The sequence below is a fragment of the Rhea pennata genome, chromosome 6 (assembly GCF_028389875.1).
Source record: "Rhea pennata isolate bPtePen1 chromosome 6, bPtePen1.pri, whole genome shotgun sequence".
Classification (NCBI taxonomy): domain Eukaryota; kingdom Metazoa; phylum Chordata; class Aves; order Rheiformes; family Rheidae; genus Rhea; species Rhea pennata.
In genome coordinates, this window is record NC_084668.1 from 39030773 (window position 1) to 39052275 (window position 21503).

Consider the following 21503-nt stretch of genomic DNA (forward strand, 5'->3'; position numbering starts at 1 on the left):
CGAAAAGCCTGCAGGCAGCCTTGGGATAATTGATTACCTTGCTGCTCAGTCTCCACAGATGACCTATGACTCTAGCCCTTGCACAGCTTTACCTCTAACCCCTCCAAATGAGACGATACTACATTTGCACTACATTTATTAATTACAGCAGTGGTCAAAAATTAGACATTCCCAAAGGCAGCAGCAGTGTTATGTGGAGGATATGGCTGTTGGTAAACCAGTTATGAAATCGTAAATGAGAGAGACTTCCTGACTTTCTTGAGCTTTCCTCAGCATGGGCAGTCACAAGGGTGTGCACAACCGTGTTGGTTGCCAGACATGAAAGGGGATGTTCAAGCCTCCAGTCGCAGAGCTCTGGGTCAAGCTGCAAATGCTGATGGTTTAGTGTGGGAGGTTCACACTACCTCAGGCAAGGTAACAACTTGGCACACGGTGCTCCTGAGACCTGGAAGAGTCAAAGGCACCCATATTGGGCATCTTTGATTCCTTTGTACATCAGCAGAGAATTACCCCAGAAAGTTAAAGTATGAACCCCACTAGAGGAGATGTCTAGAGCTCTGTCTACACTAGGCTGTTGGAAGCTCCCCCAACAGCTTTTGCATCCTCCAGGCCACCTGAGTTACATGACAGGTCAAGCCAGCTCCCAGTAATCATGGAGGAACAAGGATTGCAAAAGATCTCTCTTGTCCCTACAGGCACTCCTTCCGGTGCTCAGGCCAAAGAACAAGCCATGTGCCACACGAAAGTTTTCGGAGTGTAATTAGTCCACCGCCCATGAGAGAAATTTCAGACTAGCACACTTGAATCTGGAAGCAGCCTTTTGTAAATATCCCCTGCCATGTCTCAGACCATTGCCTTTTGAGATCACCAATTACAACCCTGCAAAATCACTTTTTGCACATACTGGCGTTTTTCTCTCATCTTCGTTCTGATCTTCAGTACTCTCATTTCCACAAAGGAAAGGGATTCACCTCCCAATTCAAACACGCACATCACAGACTTCACTTTATCAGCATCTCTATCAAAACGCAACTTCAAAGACCTAAAAAGCCATCGGGTTCAGGACAGAGAGCATAACCACAAGGAAGCAAAACAGGTAAGAACTAAGAACTGGGAAGGAAAGGGCTACACCCTCTACCGCTATCAACATCCACCAGTGACAACCAGGGCCAGCAACCTATCGTAGGCCTCACTTTAGTCTGCACGAAGAGGTTCCTCTCAGTCCCAGTATTCTCCTGTCTTTGTCACAAACAACGTTCATACAGGGAAAGAGTGTCTCCAGGGGGCACATAAACATATGGCAGATACATACAATACCTCTAAAATGTGAGGTAAACAGCCGGGCAGCTGGGACTTGCCCAGCAGCCTCTTAACGGCCACTTACTGGGAGGACCAGGGTTTGGTGGCTTTTAAAGCTTGGGTCTCTCAGGAGACCTACAGACCTACAGCTGTGTTACCGCTGAGCATGAGGGAAGAGAAAAGCACAGGATAGGGAGCTCAGGGAGCATCGCTGTTCTTTGGAGAGATGCAAGATATTAACAGAGAGAATTATGCAAGGGATCCTGCTGGATCCAGGGCAGGGGAAGGCACTTCCTTGAGATAAGCAGCAATGACAAACGTTAAAATTGGACTCAAAAGGGCAGTACATTGAACCAAGAACAATTACACAATCTGTTTCTGTATCACAAGCAAGGGGTATGGTGTAACACAGTGATTAACTTTTTTTTTTTTTTTTAGTAGGTAGGCAAAAGATTAAGAGCAGGCTGAAAAATAAAGGGAACAAGAATTTATGAACTTCACGGTACTGTGAAGGAAAAAAAACCTGAAGTTGGAAGTGCTTCTGCTCATCGTGGCAACATGATGCCTGTGAAGACATCAGTGGACCAACACAACTGAGATACTCAGTGAAGCTGTGCCAATTCGCATCAGATGTTGAGCAGTGTGCTGGCACTTGATTACAACCATGGAGCCTGAGCCATCACTGAGTCACTGCAGTTCTGCACTGAAATAACTCCACAATGTTCTTGGCACAAAAGCAGTGGTGATGACAGAGTGGACTTTTCTGGAAGAGGCCTCAACTCTAATAGCAACTAGAGAATTAAGAAAGTTTTAAAAAAGACCACGACACAAAAATCCACAACGTGTGGGCCAAATTCTCATTTGGTGTAAATTAGATCTATGCTGATTCTTAACCCTGGATATATAGCCAAAATGTGCTCTGGTCTGTGTCAAGAACACAAATCTAATATGGGTTTATCCTCCAGGATGAGATGGATTGTTGCCTTGACTCCGCTGCCTGCATTGATGAAATCTCTACTGACTATAAAGTCAGAAACAGGCAGCCCTCCCGCCAATACTAATAGATGGGAGAGGAGGCCATGTCCAGAGAACACCTTGGCTCTGGTGTGGCTCCTTCAGTACCATGAACTTGCTAAGCTTTTCCCTCTGTGAGGAACAGATGCAAATACCTTTGGAGGATCTCATTACACTGACTGACATGTCCGAATCTAAATGAAACATGTTCACCTTGCCACATTGATTTGGTTGCTTTCACCACGCTGGGGTTTCAGGCATTCTAATCAGCTGAGTCTAACCATTCATTTCAAGGAATTGAGGACTTCAATGGATCGCAGGCAAGGCACAATGAATGCAGCCCTTAATACAATTCACTTCAAACCGAGATCAGTGAGGCTGCCTGTGCCAAGAGAGGCAACACTGAGAGCATAACAGCCATTATTATCCACACCAGGGCAAAGGAAACTAAATACATCTAGCATTTTCAGGTTATTGCTTCCTGTATTTCTTATCACTCCTCTGCATGAAACAAGGGAGTATGACTTACAAAGATAGGAGCATATCCACATCTGGTATCAGTTATACACTAGTTTAAATCAGCTAAGGCTCTCCCAGGTAAACTATTAACCAGCTCACTTCAGTCTCCTTATTACCTTCCTTCTCCTCAATTATCCAGTCTCAGCTCTGCTGCTCTGATGTGCACTAACTATATTGCAGCTTCATCATTTGAACATACAAATCCCATTAAATGTAATGGAACTACACACACCATTTCTTTTGTTTTCAAGATAGCATATATGCATTCCTTCTCTCTTTAGCATCCACACTATACTTCTAGTTTCAGGGCTTCCATCTAGCTCTGCCATTCATTCTGCAAAGCCAAACAAAAAATCTATATTCCATCCTATTCACAAAGGTACAGGATTTCCGTTATGAGTGGCTACTTCTTAAATAAAGGCACACGAACCAGATTTTCTTCCTCCTTTATCAATAATAAAAGCTTTGCTGAGGATTCGTATTTTCTACCTACCCATAGTTTAGCGTCCTATCATCACTTTCTGGCCAGGAGAAAGTTTCTCGTGTCTTTCAGAGCTCCCATACTGCATATACCTTACCCATTAAATCCTTCCATATTCTTGCCCTAGTTCATAAAAAATCCATACAAATTTCAAATCTCCCATCTGGTGAATTAAAGGCATTTATGGATAAATGCCCATAAATAGAAAGTACTGTGTTTAACTAAAAATGCATTCCATCATTGCTAAATCACAGGAAGGAGGACTCATCTGGACAAAAAAAAAAAAAAAGATAGCCAAAACCAGTATGATAGAAAAACAAATAAAATCATGACAGTACTGAAAAGGGTGAGTAAATAATTGTCCCTCGTAAAACAGGGACAAAAAGACCAACGAAATCATGAGGTAGCAGGCAAAAGGCAAAAAGCACCTTTTCTCACAAGTGTCAAAATACTGTGGAGCTCAGTGTCACAGGCTGTATGTATGCTGAAAAGTATACATTCATTTAAAAAAAGAATTAGACAAATTCACAGCAGATACATTTGTCAGTGACTATTAAATATGACCACCTGCATTCTACTTCTTCAGCTTCTGGTTCAAGAAACCTTAAACCCTCAATCCCTTGAGAATTATTCTAGTGGAGAAGTGTGCTTGATGTTCCAGTGTGTTTTCTCTCTCATGCAACCCTAAGCAGTACCAGGCAGTCTAATCCCGAAAGGCAACTCTGACTGTTCATGAATTGTGATTTATATTCATCTAAGAAACCACAAAATATAAAATGAAAATATTTAGTACTACAGTGACTCCTCCTTCCAGCTTCCTAAGCAAAGCATTGGACTAAAACACAGGAAGTTCTGCCTAAATCTAAGGAAGAACTTCTTTACTGAGAGTGTGTCAGAGCACTGGAACAGGCTGCCCAGAGAGGTTGTGGAGTCTCCTTCTCTGGAGATGCACAGAATCAGATCCAGGTGGGTTTTGAGTAATATGCTTTAGGTGACCTTGCTTGAGCAGGGGTGTTGGACTAGATGATCTTCAGAGGTCCCTTCCAATCTCAACCATTCTGTGATTTTCTGACTACATTGTCTATATAGAACTTCTCAATTCCTTCCAAGTCTTTCCCACAATAGTACAGCATTGCTTGAAACTTTATTCCTTGGTCCTGTTACAAATCCAGAGTCAAAAAGACAAAGAACATGACTGATTCATGGCACTAATGACTGAAATTGTTTGCCATCTGCATGCAGTTGCCAATTTCCAGCTTTCTTTGCATTCAAACTTTACAACTCACACTGCCTATCTTTCGTAGAAAGCATTACAATGTGCTACGGCTATGGATAACTAAAAAACTGGATTTGATAATTGTATCTATGGGGTAAAATTAATTCTGAAGTAGGATATTTCTTACACATACAGAGAATGACCCAAAAAGCTGGTCGGCCTATCCCTTTATTTATGAAAGGACAATATTTAATTGTTGTTGCACTTGTATTGCCGTGATGTTGTAAGAAATATTCACGTGCTCTGAAAATTAAGTCTGACCCTGAAGACTAAGAAAGGCACCTACACATGCCTGGTTACCTAGAAATGAAATCTTTAGTGGAAGCAAGAACAGGAAGCAAACACCAGCTAAGCCTTTCCTCTTCCTTTTTCACACCTGTAAGATCAGCACCAGCAGCAGTCCCACAGCTGTTGCAGAAATAGGGTGAGGACAGTAGGTGCCACAGTTTCAGGCAGTACAGCCCATATCCTATTCAGCGTGTTGAAAGCCCACAGCACAGTAGTGATTAGTCTTACTGATTTTAATGGGATTACTCAGGCTTCGTGTTAAACACATACTTAACTTAAGAGCTATGCTGGATCAGAGCTAATGGTTTGTCCTTCCACTCCCATCACCTGTTGGACAGGCTGCACTGGAAGAAGAGATTCCCCCTGAGCTTACCCTGAAGTTGCAAGACACCCAATACCCTTTGGATCTATCCTAGCACAGTCATTTTTGTTCCTCTAGGAGCCCCCACCACTGTTGTATGTTAGGGCAGACCCATGTCACAGGGTAGGACACAGTAAACTCCAGTCCACACGGTGCAACACACTACTCTGTGAATGTAACAGTACAGGTCTGGACAGTATGCAACACAGGGAAAACTGTCAGCTGGGCTTATTGGCTTGGACCCAGCACCACCAGTAATTACAATGATCTGGCACCAGCCCATGTATTGCTGCGCCTGAAGCGTGCGCACTCCCAATCTGCCCTTCTATTATGCTTAAGCTCTGTTACCCTTTACCTTCTTTCCTCCTCTTTCCCTCAACACAAAGCTGTGTTTTCTTTCATTTTCCCCACGCAAATAATTACGTAACGTACTGTAAAAGATGCTGCGAATACCTATTACACATACACCAGCACACAGTGATCTGTGCTATATCACCTACCCTGATTTGCAAGTCATACACTCCTATTTTTCAAAATGAAAGCTTAGCAGGACTCTGGATAAACATCAGCCCAGGCTTCGATTCAACCTGCCAGAAGCTCAGTCCAACAAGGTGAGCTTAAAGAGTCTAAGTTTTTTGTCATTACAGTAATGGTACCCTTCTTCTCCTGAGTATCTCAGTAACACAGTCTCCTCAACTGTTTGCCTATAACAGAGGGATCTAAGTAACAGACAAGGCACTACCCAGCTCCTCCCAGTGTTGGTGGTCTCAGTGGAGGAAGCATTTCATATTGCCTAATTCTTCCCTCTAGTATTTCAGGCTCTGCAAAAAAGATTAGCCCAGAGTAGATAGCATGCTTACTTCCACGCTTATTAGGACTAGGCAAGCCAGTTTTGCTCGCCCACAAACCTTCATCCTTCACCTCCTTATTTAATAAATTAAAAATCAGCACCTGAATCAGAATGCATTGGGTTCACATACTGATTAGAGATAACAAAAAGCAGAAAAACTGCTTAAAATTTGCAAAGGAGTGAGAGAAAACAACAGGTTTAAAGGGAGGAGAAAAAAACCCAAACCAAACAAAGAACAAGGGAGGGGAGATGGAAATTTTTCAAGAGATACTATGAATTCAGGTCAAGACAGGGAAACGACAGAGCTAACGTCTACACGGTGAGGCAGAGCTGATGGAGTGGGAACAGCATGACGGCGATCATACTGGAAGTTGATTGCCTTGTGGAGAGACATGCCAGTGACTGCAGCACAAACACACCACGAGAGAAACACCAGGTCTTCTCTAAGCAGTATTTAATGCAGACAAGGCTATCCAGGTCTTGTTGCAGGAAAGCCAGCTTGCTCTTATTTATACGAGTAGGAGGCACTGCAGCCACAAACAGAACCTAAACTGAATCTGAATAGAGTCAAAACATTTCCCAGCTAGAAGCAGGAACCTAAAAAGCCTAAATTCATATCTAGACTCTGGAGAAACTGCACAAAGCTGTGTTTATTAAACCAATATCTTTCAGTCCTGGGTGGCTCCAGGTAGTCACTGCTGTCCATATTTATAAACAAAAGCAACCTCCTTGTCGTAAACACAGACACCAACAACTGCTTACTTTAGTGCAAGCTGAACTGCTCAGCACCTCTGAAAAAACAATTCTGGGGTTTTAAGTCCCTGCATATGGATTCAGATGCCTTGTTTGAGGAAGACGATTAGAATTAAGTGACTTCCCCAAGGCCCCGTTGTAATTCAGGAGGGAAGAAAAAATCCTGGGAACTCAAGCAGCTCCTGTCTCCAATTCTTAACATCCTTCAGTCACACCTTTTAAGATGGAGAAGCCTGAAGAAGGAAATGGAGGTGGGGAAAGATACACAAAATGGAAAGCACCAGAAACATCACAGGGCTCTGTACAGTCTGTGGGTCTTGGAACTAAATGGAAGCCTGAGTAAGTCACAGGGACCTGCACAGCTGCTTATATATGTAAGGAGGCCAATGTGTATTTTTTTGTTCTAGCAAATGTGGAGAATAATTCATACCCCGTTCTGCAATGTTTCTGTGAAACAGTGTTATAGGGCAATCTGCTCCCTAGCACAAGGGCTGCACAGCAAGACGAAATAAAACAAAATGCACACAAAGCAAATACACTTAAGGAGGGATCTGAAGAGATTATTTTGCTAATCATAGTGTACTCAAATAAAGACAAAATTTGGTTTTGAAGAAAGAGGAGCAAACTGACCAAAAAGAAGGGGAGGAAAATAAAAATAGCAGTGGAAAGGAAAAGGAGGAGTGGAGCTGCTGCACTGCAGGCAAATTGCGAGGAAGAGCTGGGAATCTGATGAGTACTTGTCTGTATATGGAGTAGGTTGAACCCTCAGGGAGGATTGTACCTCGCATAAATACCCATGACTTATCCAAATACAGCTAAGCCACCATCTCGACTCCCTGTAATTAGCATGGGAACCTATTAATTTATCCATACTGCTGGGCAAAGAGATGAGCTCAAGTCTTTCCAAATCTGAAGCAAATTCCTTTAAAACACAAGCATCTTTTCAGAGCTTTCTCATTGCCAGCATGGTATCTCAGAGGAAGGCAGTTGTGTGGCCCACCTTGCTCTCTGCCCTCTGTTCACACATGTCCCTCTGACAGCCACAGCCATCATTTACCTGGAGAAATAATCCAGCTTAAGGTCTTCGGCTGTTTACTGGGTGTGAGGGTTTCTGCATTAAAACAACATACAGGGATTTACGCAGGACGCTGTCAGAGCTAAAAGCAGTTCGAGCTCCTGAGCCCCTACAGGACTCAACTTGTGCTGATCCACGGGCAGAAGCCCATGAATATCTACCGGTACACTGCTACAGCAGCCAGTGGGGCAAACAGAGACTGTATGTGGGTGGTAGAGACAGAGGGTATCAGGCACCGCCTGCCACACTCTTGGCAGAGCAGACACCTTGTGCCTGTCACAACCAGACACCTTGCTGTTAGAAGCATGGAAACGGGGCACAGAGCATAGCTGACACACCTGAGCTACATCTCTCCTCTGAGCAGCCGGGAGCTACCTGGCAGCCGCACAGGGCACTCTCCTTAGCGTGGGGCTACAATGTGGAAACGGCCTTTAACAACCAAGGCTGCAACAGATGGGAACCTATGGATCAGCTGCTGGCAGAAGAATGTTATCTGCAACAGATGTGACTATGTTCAGAGAGCTGGGGAGCTGCTGTGCTAACAGAAGCAATGGCTTGGAAAAGCATGTTTGTCCAACGAGCACTAGGGTAATGTACCACGTTAGAAGGTCCCTAGTAGGCACCCTGATACCACCTGTATTGATCTTTGTCTAAATTTTATACAGCTTCCCACCTCTTCTTCCAGTATTGCCCTGGCCAGGGTAACTTGTGCCGCAGTTACCTCTAATATATAATAGCGCCCAGCACAGAAGTCACAGGGAAGCTTCCTTTGCAGATACAATAAGCCACAGCCTGATTCAGACTGATCTTTCCAACCAGTTCTGGACCTGCTGAAGTCCTAGCTGCCAACCACTGCAAGACTGAATGGGCTACACCTCACAGATCGCCCTCCTATTCTGCACCCTCTCCCAGGAACACTCTAGTCAAGAATACAAGCAGGGTATGAGTACCTGCTCCCAGGGTTGTACAATGCAGCACTGTCTCAAAACTAGACCTAAACAACTGTGCTGGTACTGGAAAGGGGTCTAGTGCTTAATTACCCTAGTATTCCTCCAGTCTAAGATATTTTGCAAAGAGCAGCCTTGTGGAGTACTTTACTAGTGAGTCTAACACAAGCATCTCTGATTAAATGTAATACACCATGCAGACATCTCCATGTGAGTAATAAAATCTAGTTGAAAATTCTGGGCAGGAGGTGGAGGGTAAGATGTGCTTTGCTGAGAAGAGTTCAGACAAGGAATTCCCTGGCAGAAAGAATTTATTATATTTTGAGATTTGAGCTAAGGGCACATTGTTAGGACTCCCTTTCTACGATGAAGGAAGAACATCCATGAATGAGGCATGGCTTTTGCAGTCCACCATCTAGCACAGTCTGTTGGAAAGCCAAGGGGAGCAGAGCCTTGGGCCTAACAGGACAGCAATGCTTCCACCTCATCTTCGACATGGCACTAAAGAGCCGGGTGGCAGGACAAGCTGACAACTAACCACACCCAGGAGAACTTCTATGGAGAGTAAGGATAAGGTCAAACTGACAGAAGGGGAAAGGAGGAGTACCGAAAAGGAAGAAAGCGGGCGGGGAGGGTGTGACAAGGTGTGACAGTGCTAGTTAGAGCAAAGAGTGTAATTGGGCTTCTCTGTAGACTGAGTAGGTTGAGCCCTGAGGGCCTGATTGTATCTCATGCACATTTCCCATACCTCGCAAAAACCCATAGTGATGAAAAGGGATTTTTGTCCCTACTCACTGTAGAAAACAGGGTGATGAAGACACAAAAGACTGGAAGATACCATCAAACCCCATTCATTGGCTTCTACTCCATAACTTCCTACTCCAAATGCACACCATAAAACACATCCCAGTATCTTCTAGCAAATATAAGAGCTATAATAAAGAGGTCAAAAGCTACAACTGTGATAGGCACAATGGGATCGGTAGTTTGTTCAGTGAGACTCTCAGATGATAACAGGAACTGGGTCTGCAGAGATGGACAAATCTCTTTTCTCATCTCCCCTGCCAATATTCTCTACTGACCTCAAAATACATCAAACAGAACCCTGGGAGAAAGAAGAGAGATTTTTTTTTCCTCACTTAGATAAGAGAATTTTTTTTCCCCCTACTTAGACATTGGATGTCTTTTAGTGAAGGAAATTATATCAGATGGATTCCAGCTCTTTGTTTTTCTGCAGTTCTCAGTTTTCTTGTGAGCATCCTCTTGACTAGAGATGTTTATTTGACAAGTCACTAGCCTTTGGAGTTCAGTCCAGCACTAGTTCCCCTTGCATTAGGTGCTACACAAACGTATTGCAAAGTAAGCAACATTCAGAAGGAGAGCTCACCACTTATTCATTCTCAAATGATATTTGTTAGATATTTTCTCCAAATAATCCTCAGTCTATTAGATGCCTATTAGACAACCTTCAGAAGAACTTACTATATCAAATTTGAGGAGTTGGTTTTAATTGGGCAAATCATGTATTTCCCCGCATTTTGTGGCCTTGAATACATGAGATAAGCATGAGATAAGGTTTTCTGCAAGGTTACCTCTAAGGCTTCAAAATTCAGCATCTGAATTTCTATTTTTGTGCCATTGATTCGGTGCTTCGTGACTTTACTGTCTACCTGCAATGATCTCTTGATAGCAGCAGAACTGGAAAGAGCTGCTTGCCACTATTTAACAATTGTGTCCTTCAAGGTAGGTACTGGATTAACAATAACTGGATTAGCAGAGAATGGATTTTATTCCTGTTCATTACAAACAAAAAACACCCTCCTGTAACAGTTTTTAGATATGTTCCCCCTTCTCTCTCTTTTTCATCTATCAGAAAAGTAATTTCCCCAAAATTTCTCTTTTGATTTTCAAGCTGAAAGATGATACATTTTTCAGCTGTCAATAAAAGAAGGTATTTTTTCAAGTAAATGTTCTTATTTAACTAGAAAAGCCACAGAAATTGGCTGTTCTATATTCCAGTTAATAAACTCCTCCACTCTCTCGATCTTCTTTGATGGTCTCTAAAAATCCGGATCACATGAGTACACTACAATCATTAATGTATTTTCCAGCACAAAATCTCTTTGTGATAGACAGTTGCTATCATCCTGTTTCTGAGACAGACAGACACACATACACACACAGACTTGCCCCAAAACACAAATAATTTATGAAGGGAAGAGGAATAAGTCCCAAAATCCTGTCCAACATTTCCCTTTCCTGTAAAGCACAATTGATTAAACTAGCTGCTGTCCCTAGGAACATTCCTTCCAATCTATTAATTCAAAGATGCAATCATCCAGATCAGACGATGCTCCAAATAAATATACATACAAATTAACAGCCATGTACAGTAAAATAATAAACATTTTACCATTCAGCTGGCTCTCTTGACATTCATCTTATCTGATTTATTGGGAACAGGAAGTACAATTGATGGAGCAGCGTGGGAGGACCGCCATTTCCACACTTGGCAGAATCTGGGGTTTTCACAAAGTACATGTCCAGTCTTGCCTGCTCCAACTGGCTCAAGAGAACTGGGCAGAGCACAAATTATATAGCATGCCTAAAGAGGTCTTTTGCAGACAGCAGGTGGGGCTGGGGTTAAAAGACCACCCTAACACACCAAAAATGTTTTTCTTCATTAGAGATTTCCTGTGATACTTTCTCAAAGTTCCTTACCCTGATTTCAACCCTGTCAATAAAATGAGGTACAAAAATCTTCAGTCAGACTAGGCTGCAAGCTCTCTGGATGAAGGCTATATCTAACGGCATAGCTAGTGATCGTCACAACATGGCTCTTTCTCATGCATAGTATATAAAAGACGTAATTTTTTCTCCCTTCAACTTCAGTATCACACTCAAATGTTAGGGAAATGCCATAATTAGGGCTGTCCTCTACTTAAAGAGGCATTCTTTTTGCCCAGGGAATCACACATGTCAGTAAGTACCGAGTTATTCATTTCCAGTGCACATATATGCCATCTAAGCTACAGGTACAGATCTCTCAGTGACCCCATTTTACACATCTGATGGCTACAGACACCGGAAGGCAACTACTTCGGCTCAATGCTGTCATCTCTCCCCCCGTATCAATCTCCTTTCCTCAAATATAAAAATCCAACGCTGCCCATAACAGGGCTTTGTTCTTGTCAACCTAGGCCAGCCTGATGCTGGTCATCCATGCTAGTGTCTCTCCTGTGAACTGGGTGCTGTAAATCTTCAGGGCAATTTTCAAAGGTGTATTCCTATCCTATGTTGGGAAGTTATAACTGTCGAGATCTGAATTTTAATGGCTCTCTGGCCAGCTTTGTGCTGAACCATGTGGATGTGATTCAGCAGCTCATAGGTGCAACACAAAGAAATAAAAATCTCACACAACTTTCAGAGTCTCTCTGCAAAGGCAAAGCCAAGGAACCCCTCTAAGGGGCTGACAGCAAAGAGGGTGCAGCTCCATGACTGATTTCTCGCAGCACAAAGGTAACCTATTGCTGAAAAGAGGAGCCAGCCCTTCCACCCAGTCCTCTCCTTTCCCATGAGCCAGTACTGGCATCTGTGAGGCCACACAGAGAGAAGAATCAAGGGACTGATCCAACCATAATTAATATGCAAAAAGGGAAAAGTTTCCAATTCGATAAAAATTTCTTTGCTCTGTTGCAGCATATTGACTTCATGAACAAACATGGCCACAGCTGTGGACATAGCAGGACTGTTTCTTCTAGTGGAAGCAGAGGCTCGATAAATCAGTGCAGATTTTTTGGAGCATATTCAAGTGGACCCAGGCTCTGAGTTCCTCTGAGGCAAGACTTGCAAGTGAAAAAAAAAAAAACTTGTGCAGCTTCTTCCCCCCGTTTGACCACCACTATTCACCCACCCAAGAAAGAGCTGGCATTTCACTTGCAAGTACAGGCTCACGCAACACCATTAGGTCACAGCAACTGAACAAATTACCACTCTTCAACAGACCCTTAGTAGTAGCTGCCTGAACAGGCACTCTTTGTCTCGGGCAAACAGAAAGTAAAACCTTTCATGATAACCAAACTCACTGATCTTACCTCACCTTCATAACCCTACTTGATGTCTGTATCCTTATTCATTTTACTGAACAGGATCTCCTCAAACTGCTCTCTTGTCCCTTAATTTATCTTCCTCTTCTGCTGTCAACAGCAGCATCTGAGTGCATCTTGATGAGACATTTCTGCAAAGTTGTTCTCTAATTATGAAACTAATTTGAAAGAAACAAATAGAAACAACCTCAGAGCAACACAGGCATTTTATTTACAGCATGCTGTATCCCAGGAAATTTCTGCTGAAAACTACAAAGAACCAAATTTGTAACAGTAACAAAACATATCAAATTAGCATATCAGTCACTGAAATGAGAACTAAACCCCGAAGACATAAAAATAACCCAGTTACTTACAGTTTGGCTGTGGCTCTGGAGGAAATTTGAGACGGATAATGGCCAAAATTATGAAAACAATCACAGGCCAGGAAATTAAAATGAACGACCATACCTATAAAATAGCAATGAAAGTATACTGGTTACATTTGTTGTATTGATGTGTTCCAAAATTTGTCTGGAATGTAAAAGTACTACCCTGAATGAGTTATAAGATGCATTGTAAATAAAGCCTGTCTTGGTACACATGCTGTTAAAAACCAGGTATTATTATGCAGAAAGAAAACTACCTAAGTTTGTAAGAGCAAATAACAAGCATGAAAACAACACAAACTTTCCTATGTTTCAGGTTGGCTGATAATTCTCAGGGACAATGTTTACACAGCTTTGTCCAACTTTGAGACACTGCTATGTAATAAGCATGCTGAAAAGTACAAGAATTCTTGAGGTATTGACTGCAAGATATGACATCTAAAGTAGAAAGGTTGATTTGACTGCCAGGGTAATATGGCACTGCTCCAACAATGGCTTAAAGATTACTTTTATTTGATATATTATACTCAAAAAAACAAAGTGATTGACATAGAAATGACAATTTCACATCATTTTTTCCCCAGTGTTCCACCATTCTTCACAAACACTAGTTCAACCTACAGTAATACTAGCAGAATGGCTAAAAGGAAGAGATTCATAGCATTCACTTAGAAACTGAGCTCACATGGAGGAAGAGGTTTATGCAGTCATGTATCCAGTCAGTGGTAGAGGTCACATTTGAACCCCAGCCACCAGAACCCCTTGTAAGAGCTCCTGACCAGAGCAACCTATTGCCTTAAGATGTCTGCCACCTTTACATTTCCAAATTGTAGCAGTCTGTGTAGATGAGCTGAGAGGAAGGGAAGGCAATGTAAAACTAGCCTCCTATGCTTGAAAAAGTATGAAGATTTATTCAGCTCTTGTCTCTGGCATGAGCGCTGACCATTTCAATGGATGAGATTGAAGAAAATGCAGTGTAATAAAGTGATCTGGGTAAAAGGCCCAAGATCAGTCTTAAAAGCGCAAGCCTTCAAGTTTTGTAAGGTAGGAAAAGGCAACTTTTCATGTACTCAATTGCTTCTGCCCTGGTTGGCTAGTTTGCTACTGTGCTTACTAGATTAGAGTTTTCCATCCATCAGTAGTTAAGCTCAAACTACCTGCTGTTGCAAAATTGCTGTGTTATCTTCATGGCAATTTTTGAAACTGCAAAGATGTCTGTCTTCAAAATCATCCAATTTTCATCGTGATTTTTTTTTTCAGATCAGCACATATTACCAAATACTGTTTTTCCTGTGGTAATTCCAAACCCATAACACTGTTTTCATTTTCTTTAACACTTACTGGCATGTAAAAACAAACAGACAAATAAATCGTGGAAAGCAATTCAGCTTAAAGATAGTTGTTCTATAGCAACTCAATCCCTATCATCTCTGATGAGATGACACTCAGCTACACCAAGTGGAAGCAAGATTTTATTCCCCAAAACAGAGAACTGACAGAAGTCAAACCACAAGTCACCTCCCAACACATTCCTTTCCCTCCAGAGAGGGCACTCCTATAATTTCAACATTCAGCAACATTTTAGCTTCTACAGACAGCACTATTTCTGTCTTTTAATCATGCTGCCATTTATAATGAGATTCATCATTGAAGCAAGCCCTTTTTTCTTTATCATTTCTTTGTGTCACATGCTTCCCCTATAATCAATCCCCAAACACGCTGTTTAACTCAGATTAACTCACATGCATACATTATTATTAACATATCCTCCTTGCTTAGGACCATGTAGGCTAAAGTAAAATTATGGGGTAACAGCAAAGAAACTGATATTAGTCAGAGGCTATCTAAAGGAAGGGCAAGAGATCTGTCATTTGTTGGGGGAGAGAAATGAATAAATTCTGGTTGTCTCTACTCAGAAAAATCTTTGTACCTCCCAGTTTGGAGCTAAAATGATGCTTCTATACTCATTCTCCAGACAGCAGTTCTCTTTAAAATCTCTATGCCTTGACTTAACTGGGTTTAACAGTAGCTAGAAGCATCAGTTGCAACACTACAGTGTTCTCACTGACCTAGGCATTTCTAGTTAACAGAAAAGAGTCAACCACACACCAGCCAAATTAACGGCAGATAGAACATCTTGACATGAATGGAGCTATAACCACTGTGAATTTGGCTCTTGGGACATTAAGCACTGTGCTGTGGTACACACTGCATAACCCTTTGGTTGCTGGATATTTCACTGCTAAAAGTAGATTTAATTGCTCGGCTCTCACTTCGCTCATCATCCCCTGAATGCAGATACCTTTTGCCTCTCTCCCACCCCCCTTTAATTAACCAAGCTGCCTAGGAGTGATAGATAGAAAGCAGTAAAAGAGGCACTAATTTCCCCAGTTCCCCTTCACAGATAGGCTAAACCTTGCTCCCTAGAAGGCTGCAACCTAAATTCACAACTATTCCCTCTTCAGCAGGAATTGTACTGAAGCACTCTCTGGCCATGGGCACAGAGCCTCTGCTCATTTCAACACACACTGACAGTCAAGCAAGCAGTGGCTCTCCCCATGCTGCACAGGTAAAGGCAGTCTCTTTACGGGCTCTGCAAAGAGAGCACATGGAGGGAAAAAAAAGTGTAAAGCAAAACACAGAATCAGATGTGTTTCCCAGCCCTGGGGAGACTGATAAACTGAGCAAGAACTATGGGAAAGCACTTCAGTCCCTGGGAGAAGACAGAAGCTGACTTGTCAGACCATGCTGCGACACACCAAACAACCCCAGTGAGAGCAGCCACCACCAGCACTCACAGGTTACCTTTATTTGTCAAGAACTGAGGAGCACAACTGAACACTTCTCTTGCAGAACAAATACACTAAAGAAACTATCTAAAAGCCAGATCCATCAGTGAAATAACATTACACAGATAAACTGCAAGCAGCAAGGAGAGAGAAATCAGGATGTGCTGGGGAGTAGAGTTCTGGATTTATTTTACACCCTCTTCAAACTGAGCAAGATCTCTAATTTGTGAAAAGGGAAGGAAAGAGAGCAAGGTTGGAGGGAAATGCCTGCCATAAACAATCAGTGATGGCCAAATTTTTATTTTGACATTTCAGTTCCACAGAATTGACCTTTCCACTCTACAGGAAACCAAGAGAATTAAACCGAGTGAGAGCGTACGATCAAAACTAAAGACAGAAACTAAAGGAGACATGAGCTTTCTGCTTTTAACAAGGTTATTTGGATTGCTCTTGAGAAATAAGAGTGAATTTGCTGGTCGTGACCCTCGGGTTCCTCTGGATCTCAGCAAAAATCTCCTGTATCCTTCACAGCAGCCACTGACTTGACTCAGCTCTAAGGCATACAGCATGTCTGCAGCTCCCGCAGAGGATCACAAGGAACAAGGTATCTCTCAGAATCAAGTTCCAGATCCAAGAGAGGCAGGAAAGACCAGGCAACAGAGGATCTTGCAAAAGCATGCAGTGATTAGAGGCCTCTCCCTCCCTCTATGGCCACTTTTTTTCCATCTGTCACCATTTTCTGCACCTGCCAATATTTCCCATCCAAACAAAGACAGTTTAAAAACATTGCATTTGGATTACGAGCAAGAGATGAGTTGCGATACAAGTCCATTAATTGCAGCGTGATTCTGCTGAAATTACAGCACAGTTGTGTAGAAACCACTTTCAGACAAAACTACTGGGCAGACACTGCCCGGACATGCAATGCTACCCAAAGGAGCATTTGCTCTCTGATGCTGCTGGAGTTCAGATTGCTCTCTGGACATCACTGGTGATGGTTTATCTTTGCAAAAAAATACCTTTTGGGGTGTTTGATTTGCAGCACACTGGACTGCACTGGAAAACTGCTCTTCACTTCCATCTCTCTGATACAAACATTTTTAGTTTGTCCATCCTACACAAATCTCTATACAAGAACACCCTCCTCCACCCTCAAACTGTAGGGACTCCCTGGAGGCTTTACATAGACTGCCAGGTCTGCTCCCATGGGAACAGATTCAGGACTGCAGCCTTAACTTAAGTCTGCCCATGTGTGTTTGCATGGACCACTGCCCTGAGAAAGTATCAGGGCAGGTACTCAGTCTGCACCCTAGAGCCAGTATAAACGAGCTCCAACACAAAACACATCTCCTCTTCCATGTCATTCCCTTCCTTTCCTTTCTGCCTCCGTCACCGGCCTTCAAAAGCCTTTTTATTTTAATACAGTGATCTTCCTCCCCTGCAGTGCCCCTGTAGGTCCTCAGCCCCTGCAATTTCCAGGTCCCCCTCCTCTACCACTTGATTTTCACACTCACCGGCTGCCTCTTGACACTCAGCCAGTTCTTCCACAACAGGATCCTCAGGTGCTGAGAGAGTGCAGCCATCCTTGGCTGACCCAACCAAAAGCAAATAGGTTACGTATTCTTCCTCCTTAGGCTTTGGAGGCAAAAGTGGAGGCTCTAACCCAGAGGAGCATCCAGTGTCCGGTATCCAAGCCCTTGCCTCTTCCCCACAGCATATCTCTGAAGCAGCTACCTCATCCACTTGTGGCTGCTGCACTCTCTGTAACTATAGCTCTTGTCCTCACAGCAATAGCTCCTAGCAAATTCAACAGGTTATTCTTCTGCAGGCAGGCAGGCAGATGCAGCAGCCTGCCACCACTTGTGTTAATTATAATATCCAGCCTCTCCTGGCTGCTCTTTGTTCAAGCCCTAACCGATAAAATGGATAGCATTCCAAAAAGATGCTTCTGCTTAAACAGAAGGTGAGGCATGCCTCCTCCTCCCCATGATGAAACTACCTATCTGCCCACACACCGCTTCTGCTGGAGAGGTGTCATCAACAGTGAAGAGTTAGGCCACTCGCCAGGCCAGTCTGACTTCCCCGAGTTCACAGGGAATGGCTGGGATGAAAAAGAAAGTATTGACAGCCACAGCATGCATCTTCCTGGCCCTGCTGAAGTGGAACTCGCTTTTTTTTAATACTTTTGAGTGTCTCAGTGAAACCAACCCATCCACGGAAATTTAATGAAAGAGTTAAGACACATAAATTAAAATCACAGGGACTTACCCAATTGCTTTGCTTCTTGCATCTTCCCTTTCTCTCCAAGGAGATCAATCCTGCAGTTATAACTGTCTGAATTCGATGTAACGCATCAAATCAAGTAGGAATGAGACTGCAAGATTAGGTCCCACATAAAGGCTTCGGAGCACTGCTGTGATTTGAACACTGTTTTTCTTGTTATTGAGTTTTTCAGGCTAGTAGCAAGATAGTTGGAAAATCACCTGGAGATCAAAGGAGAGAATAAACTGCAAGTACAGGGGGAAGTACAGACGGCAGTGGACTGCACATAGCATCAAGGAGCATAACAGATCTGAGATTTCAAACCAGAGGAGTTCCTGATGAGCTCCCGCTCAGCCATTAGAGCTCTGGTCCCACCCAGGAGAGGACAACACATGGCTTAGTACTCCATTTGCTAACACTGAGGGCACCCTCAAAATCAGTATGCTTTTGTTACGGACTAGGTGTTAGGAAACCATCGGGCAATTCAGTGCAACTCCTCTGCAATGGTCAGAGACCAGTCAGGAATTAAGGCTTTCAATTAAAACCCAATTTGTATGTTACACTTGCGTGTTTGGGTAAAATGAGATCAGCGTGTTTTGTTTTTACAAGAGCACTAAGGGATTGAAACAAAATGGCATTTTTCAAGTCATTTCTCTAGCACAGGAACTGAAGGGCAACAGTATGCACCCCTTAGAGAGAACTGTGTCCAGTGTTGCATGCGGACAGTGCCCACTGTCATTCACTGAAGGGAGGCTTGCCACAGGAGCGCAGATACAAACGCCCCCAGGGAGAGGCGCTATCAGTGCAAAGGTGGCACAAGTTAAGATGCTACTGTGCACTTTTTCAGTTTTTCATGATGAAGAGTCAGGGCTTCAGCCAGATTAACGACATCATAAAAAGCACCTGCTTCAAGAACAAACATATTTTTCACTGGAAAAAACAGAAAGCAAAAGGAAAATACTGAACTTTTGACCAAAAATGGTTTAGAGCACTCTCACTTAAGGATTAAAATATCTGCATGGAGTAGTTTCACAGCTAAATGTTAAGGTTTAAGTGATTTAATTTCTTCAGTGCACAAATACAATTTTCTAAGAGAAATAAAATACATTTCTGACCAGTGATTCATTAAATATTTTGATGAGCCTCCCTAATTTTTTTTTTTTTTTTTTTTTTTATAAATCTAGTTATTTAGGACTCTCTCCCTTACTTAGATAAACACTTTGTGAGACTACATACAGGTGTGCCCTGTGGCTTAGTTTCCATCTATTTGCAGTAATGTCACTCTCCCAGAGGAGAAGTCAATTTTGGGGAATGGGAGATCCTGCAAGAGAGAAAAAAAAGAATGTTACTGCTCCTCTCCCTCTAGGGGTGGCTGAACTCCTACCAGGACCTTTGCTTTACTAGTGCTCCCATCACCAGCCTCACATTAGGAATGTATTTAAATTATCTTCTGCTCTCCAATATTGAACAAAACTCTGCTTATTTATGAAAGCTCTGGAACTGTTTTTCATGGTAAAATGACTCATCAGGTTGCAATTACAAAAGCTCCAATTACCCTTGATCATTCCTCGTGGTTTTTATTCCCATTACAGGAAGCATTACATGGGCTGACCCATTTTCTGTATCTCATAGCTGTTTGGTGCACTATACTACGATGAAGGAAGAGCGTGGCAGTACGGGTCCCTGCCAGCAGAGGAAAGTCATGCCTACCAATTACTCTTCTGGTTCCAACAACTTGAGACAAGATACACTACAGCCTAAACCAGTATATGAAACTAGATTCGAGCAAACACAGCAGTACTACCAATAAATACCCTGAAAGGCAAGGGTTACTTTCAACACCTAACATCCAGCTTTGGGACATTTAATGTCAAATCCTAACACATAACAAAACCCTATCCAGTAGCAGGCTACCCATGTCATTTTAGCTAAATGAGCTAAAATGAGCCTAACAGATTTCCCTGGTATAATTTTGATAGTGACTGGGAAGAAATCCAAGCATTTTTAACTTTCCAGTTCTACATTCACATTCCTTCCATTAAATATCCTTAGGAGAAAGCGATGTCTCTTGGGCCTGAGTCCAGAACAAGCACTGCTCCTCAGAACACTGTTCTAGTTTAGTTACATGTAAGTGGTATAGCAGGCTTCATTTTGCTTGATCCAAACACGATTTGCAAATTTGATTCACTTCTTCAGGACTGAAAAGAACCTCCCAAAATAGATAATTCTGCGGGGGGGGGGGGGGGGGGAAGGGAGGGGTAGAAGAGAAGAAATATGATTTCACCATTCAGTACTTTGCCAAGGTCTTTTGAGGCAAGCATCTGATTGCTTCTTTTTGTTATTCAGTCAAACAACTGTTTCAAAAGAACACTGTGATTTGGATAATAATTTTCCCAAGCAAATGCACATCCTTACTTCCTTTGTGAACCTAGTCAACAACCATTCCCCTTGGGAGGTACCCAAATGGTAATTTGTTCAAATTCACTACTATAAAACCAGAATAACTCAATGTCAACTGTTCTCAGAGTGCCTGCACTCAACTCCCCAAGCATCATACTGTTCCAGCTTGAGCACACAAGATGAGAACTTTATTAAGCCACTGTATCTTTTTGTTTTCCAATTCTTTTACATGACAATTCCTGCAGATGGCATAGGAAGCTATGCAACTATATGGCCACTTGTGGACCATGTGACCAGAGTTGGACAGATGTCTCAGAGAAAGTGCAAATGTGCATACAGAAAGAGAGGAAGAGGATGCAAGCGCTAAGCTCTCCTTCTCCCAGTAAATCCTCACTTGCTTTATTCAATGTATGAAGAATTAAGTTTCACCTCTTCCATGCTGAGGTGCAGATTGTTGGTTCAGGTCACAGGGAAGAAAAGCAGAGCCTGCTCCTGTCAGCATGGAGCTGAAGGAACCCTCACAGGAGCTCTGAAATGTGACTTCATCTATTACAGGTCTTTAGAGAGCTGGATCATCGTTTATACTACAGTGGTGGCTATAGCCCACACCACCACCATGCTAGGGGCTGCAGAGTTGAGGGCAAAAAGACTCCCCCCTGCACAAAGAATTCACAAACTCCGAGTCCTTTCCTTGGGATGTTCATTCAGAAGTGAA

The 21503-nt window shown here is 42.7% G+C and overlaps 1 protein-coding gene across 1 annotated transcript in view; it reads right to left on the reverse strand.

The window, feature by feature from the left end:
• ABCA12 (ATP binding cassette subfamily A member 12) overlaps positions 1–17709 on the reverse strand; it is an 88398-nt gene extending 70689 nt beyond the window's left edge. The window contains exons 1-2 of the mRNA XM_062578362.1: positions 17641–17709; positions 13326–13419 (exon numbers count right to left, since the gene is read on the reverse strand). Coding sequence (XP_062434346.1) covers positions 13326–13419; positions 17641–17709 — 163 coding nt within the window. The remainder of the gene's footprint in view (positions 1–13325; positions 13420–17640) is intronic.
• Positions 17710–21503: the final 3794 nt, after the last annotated feature.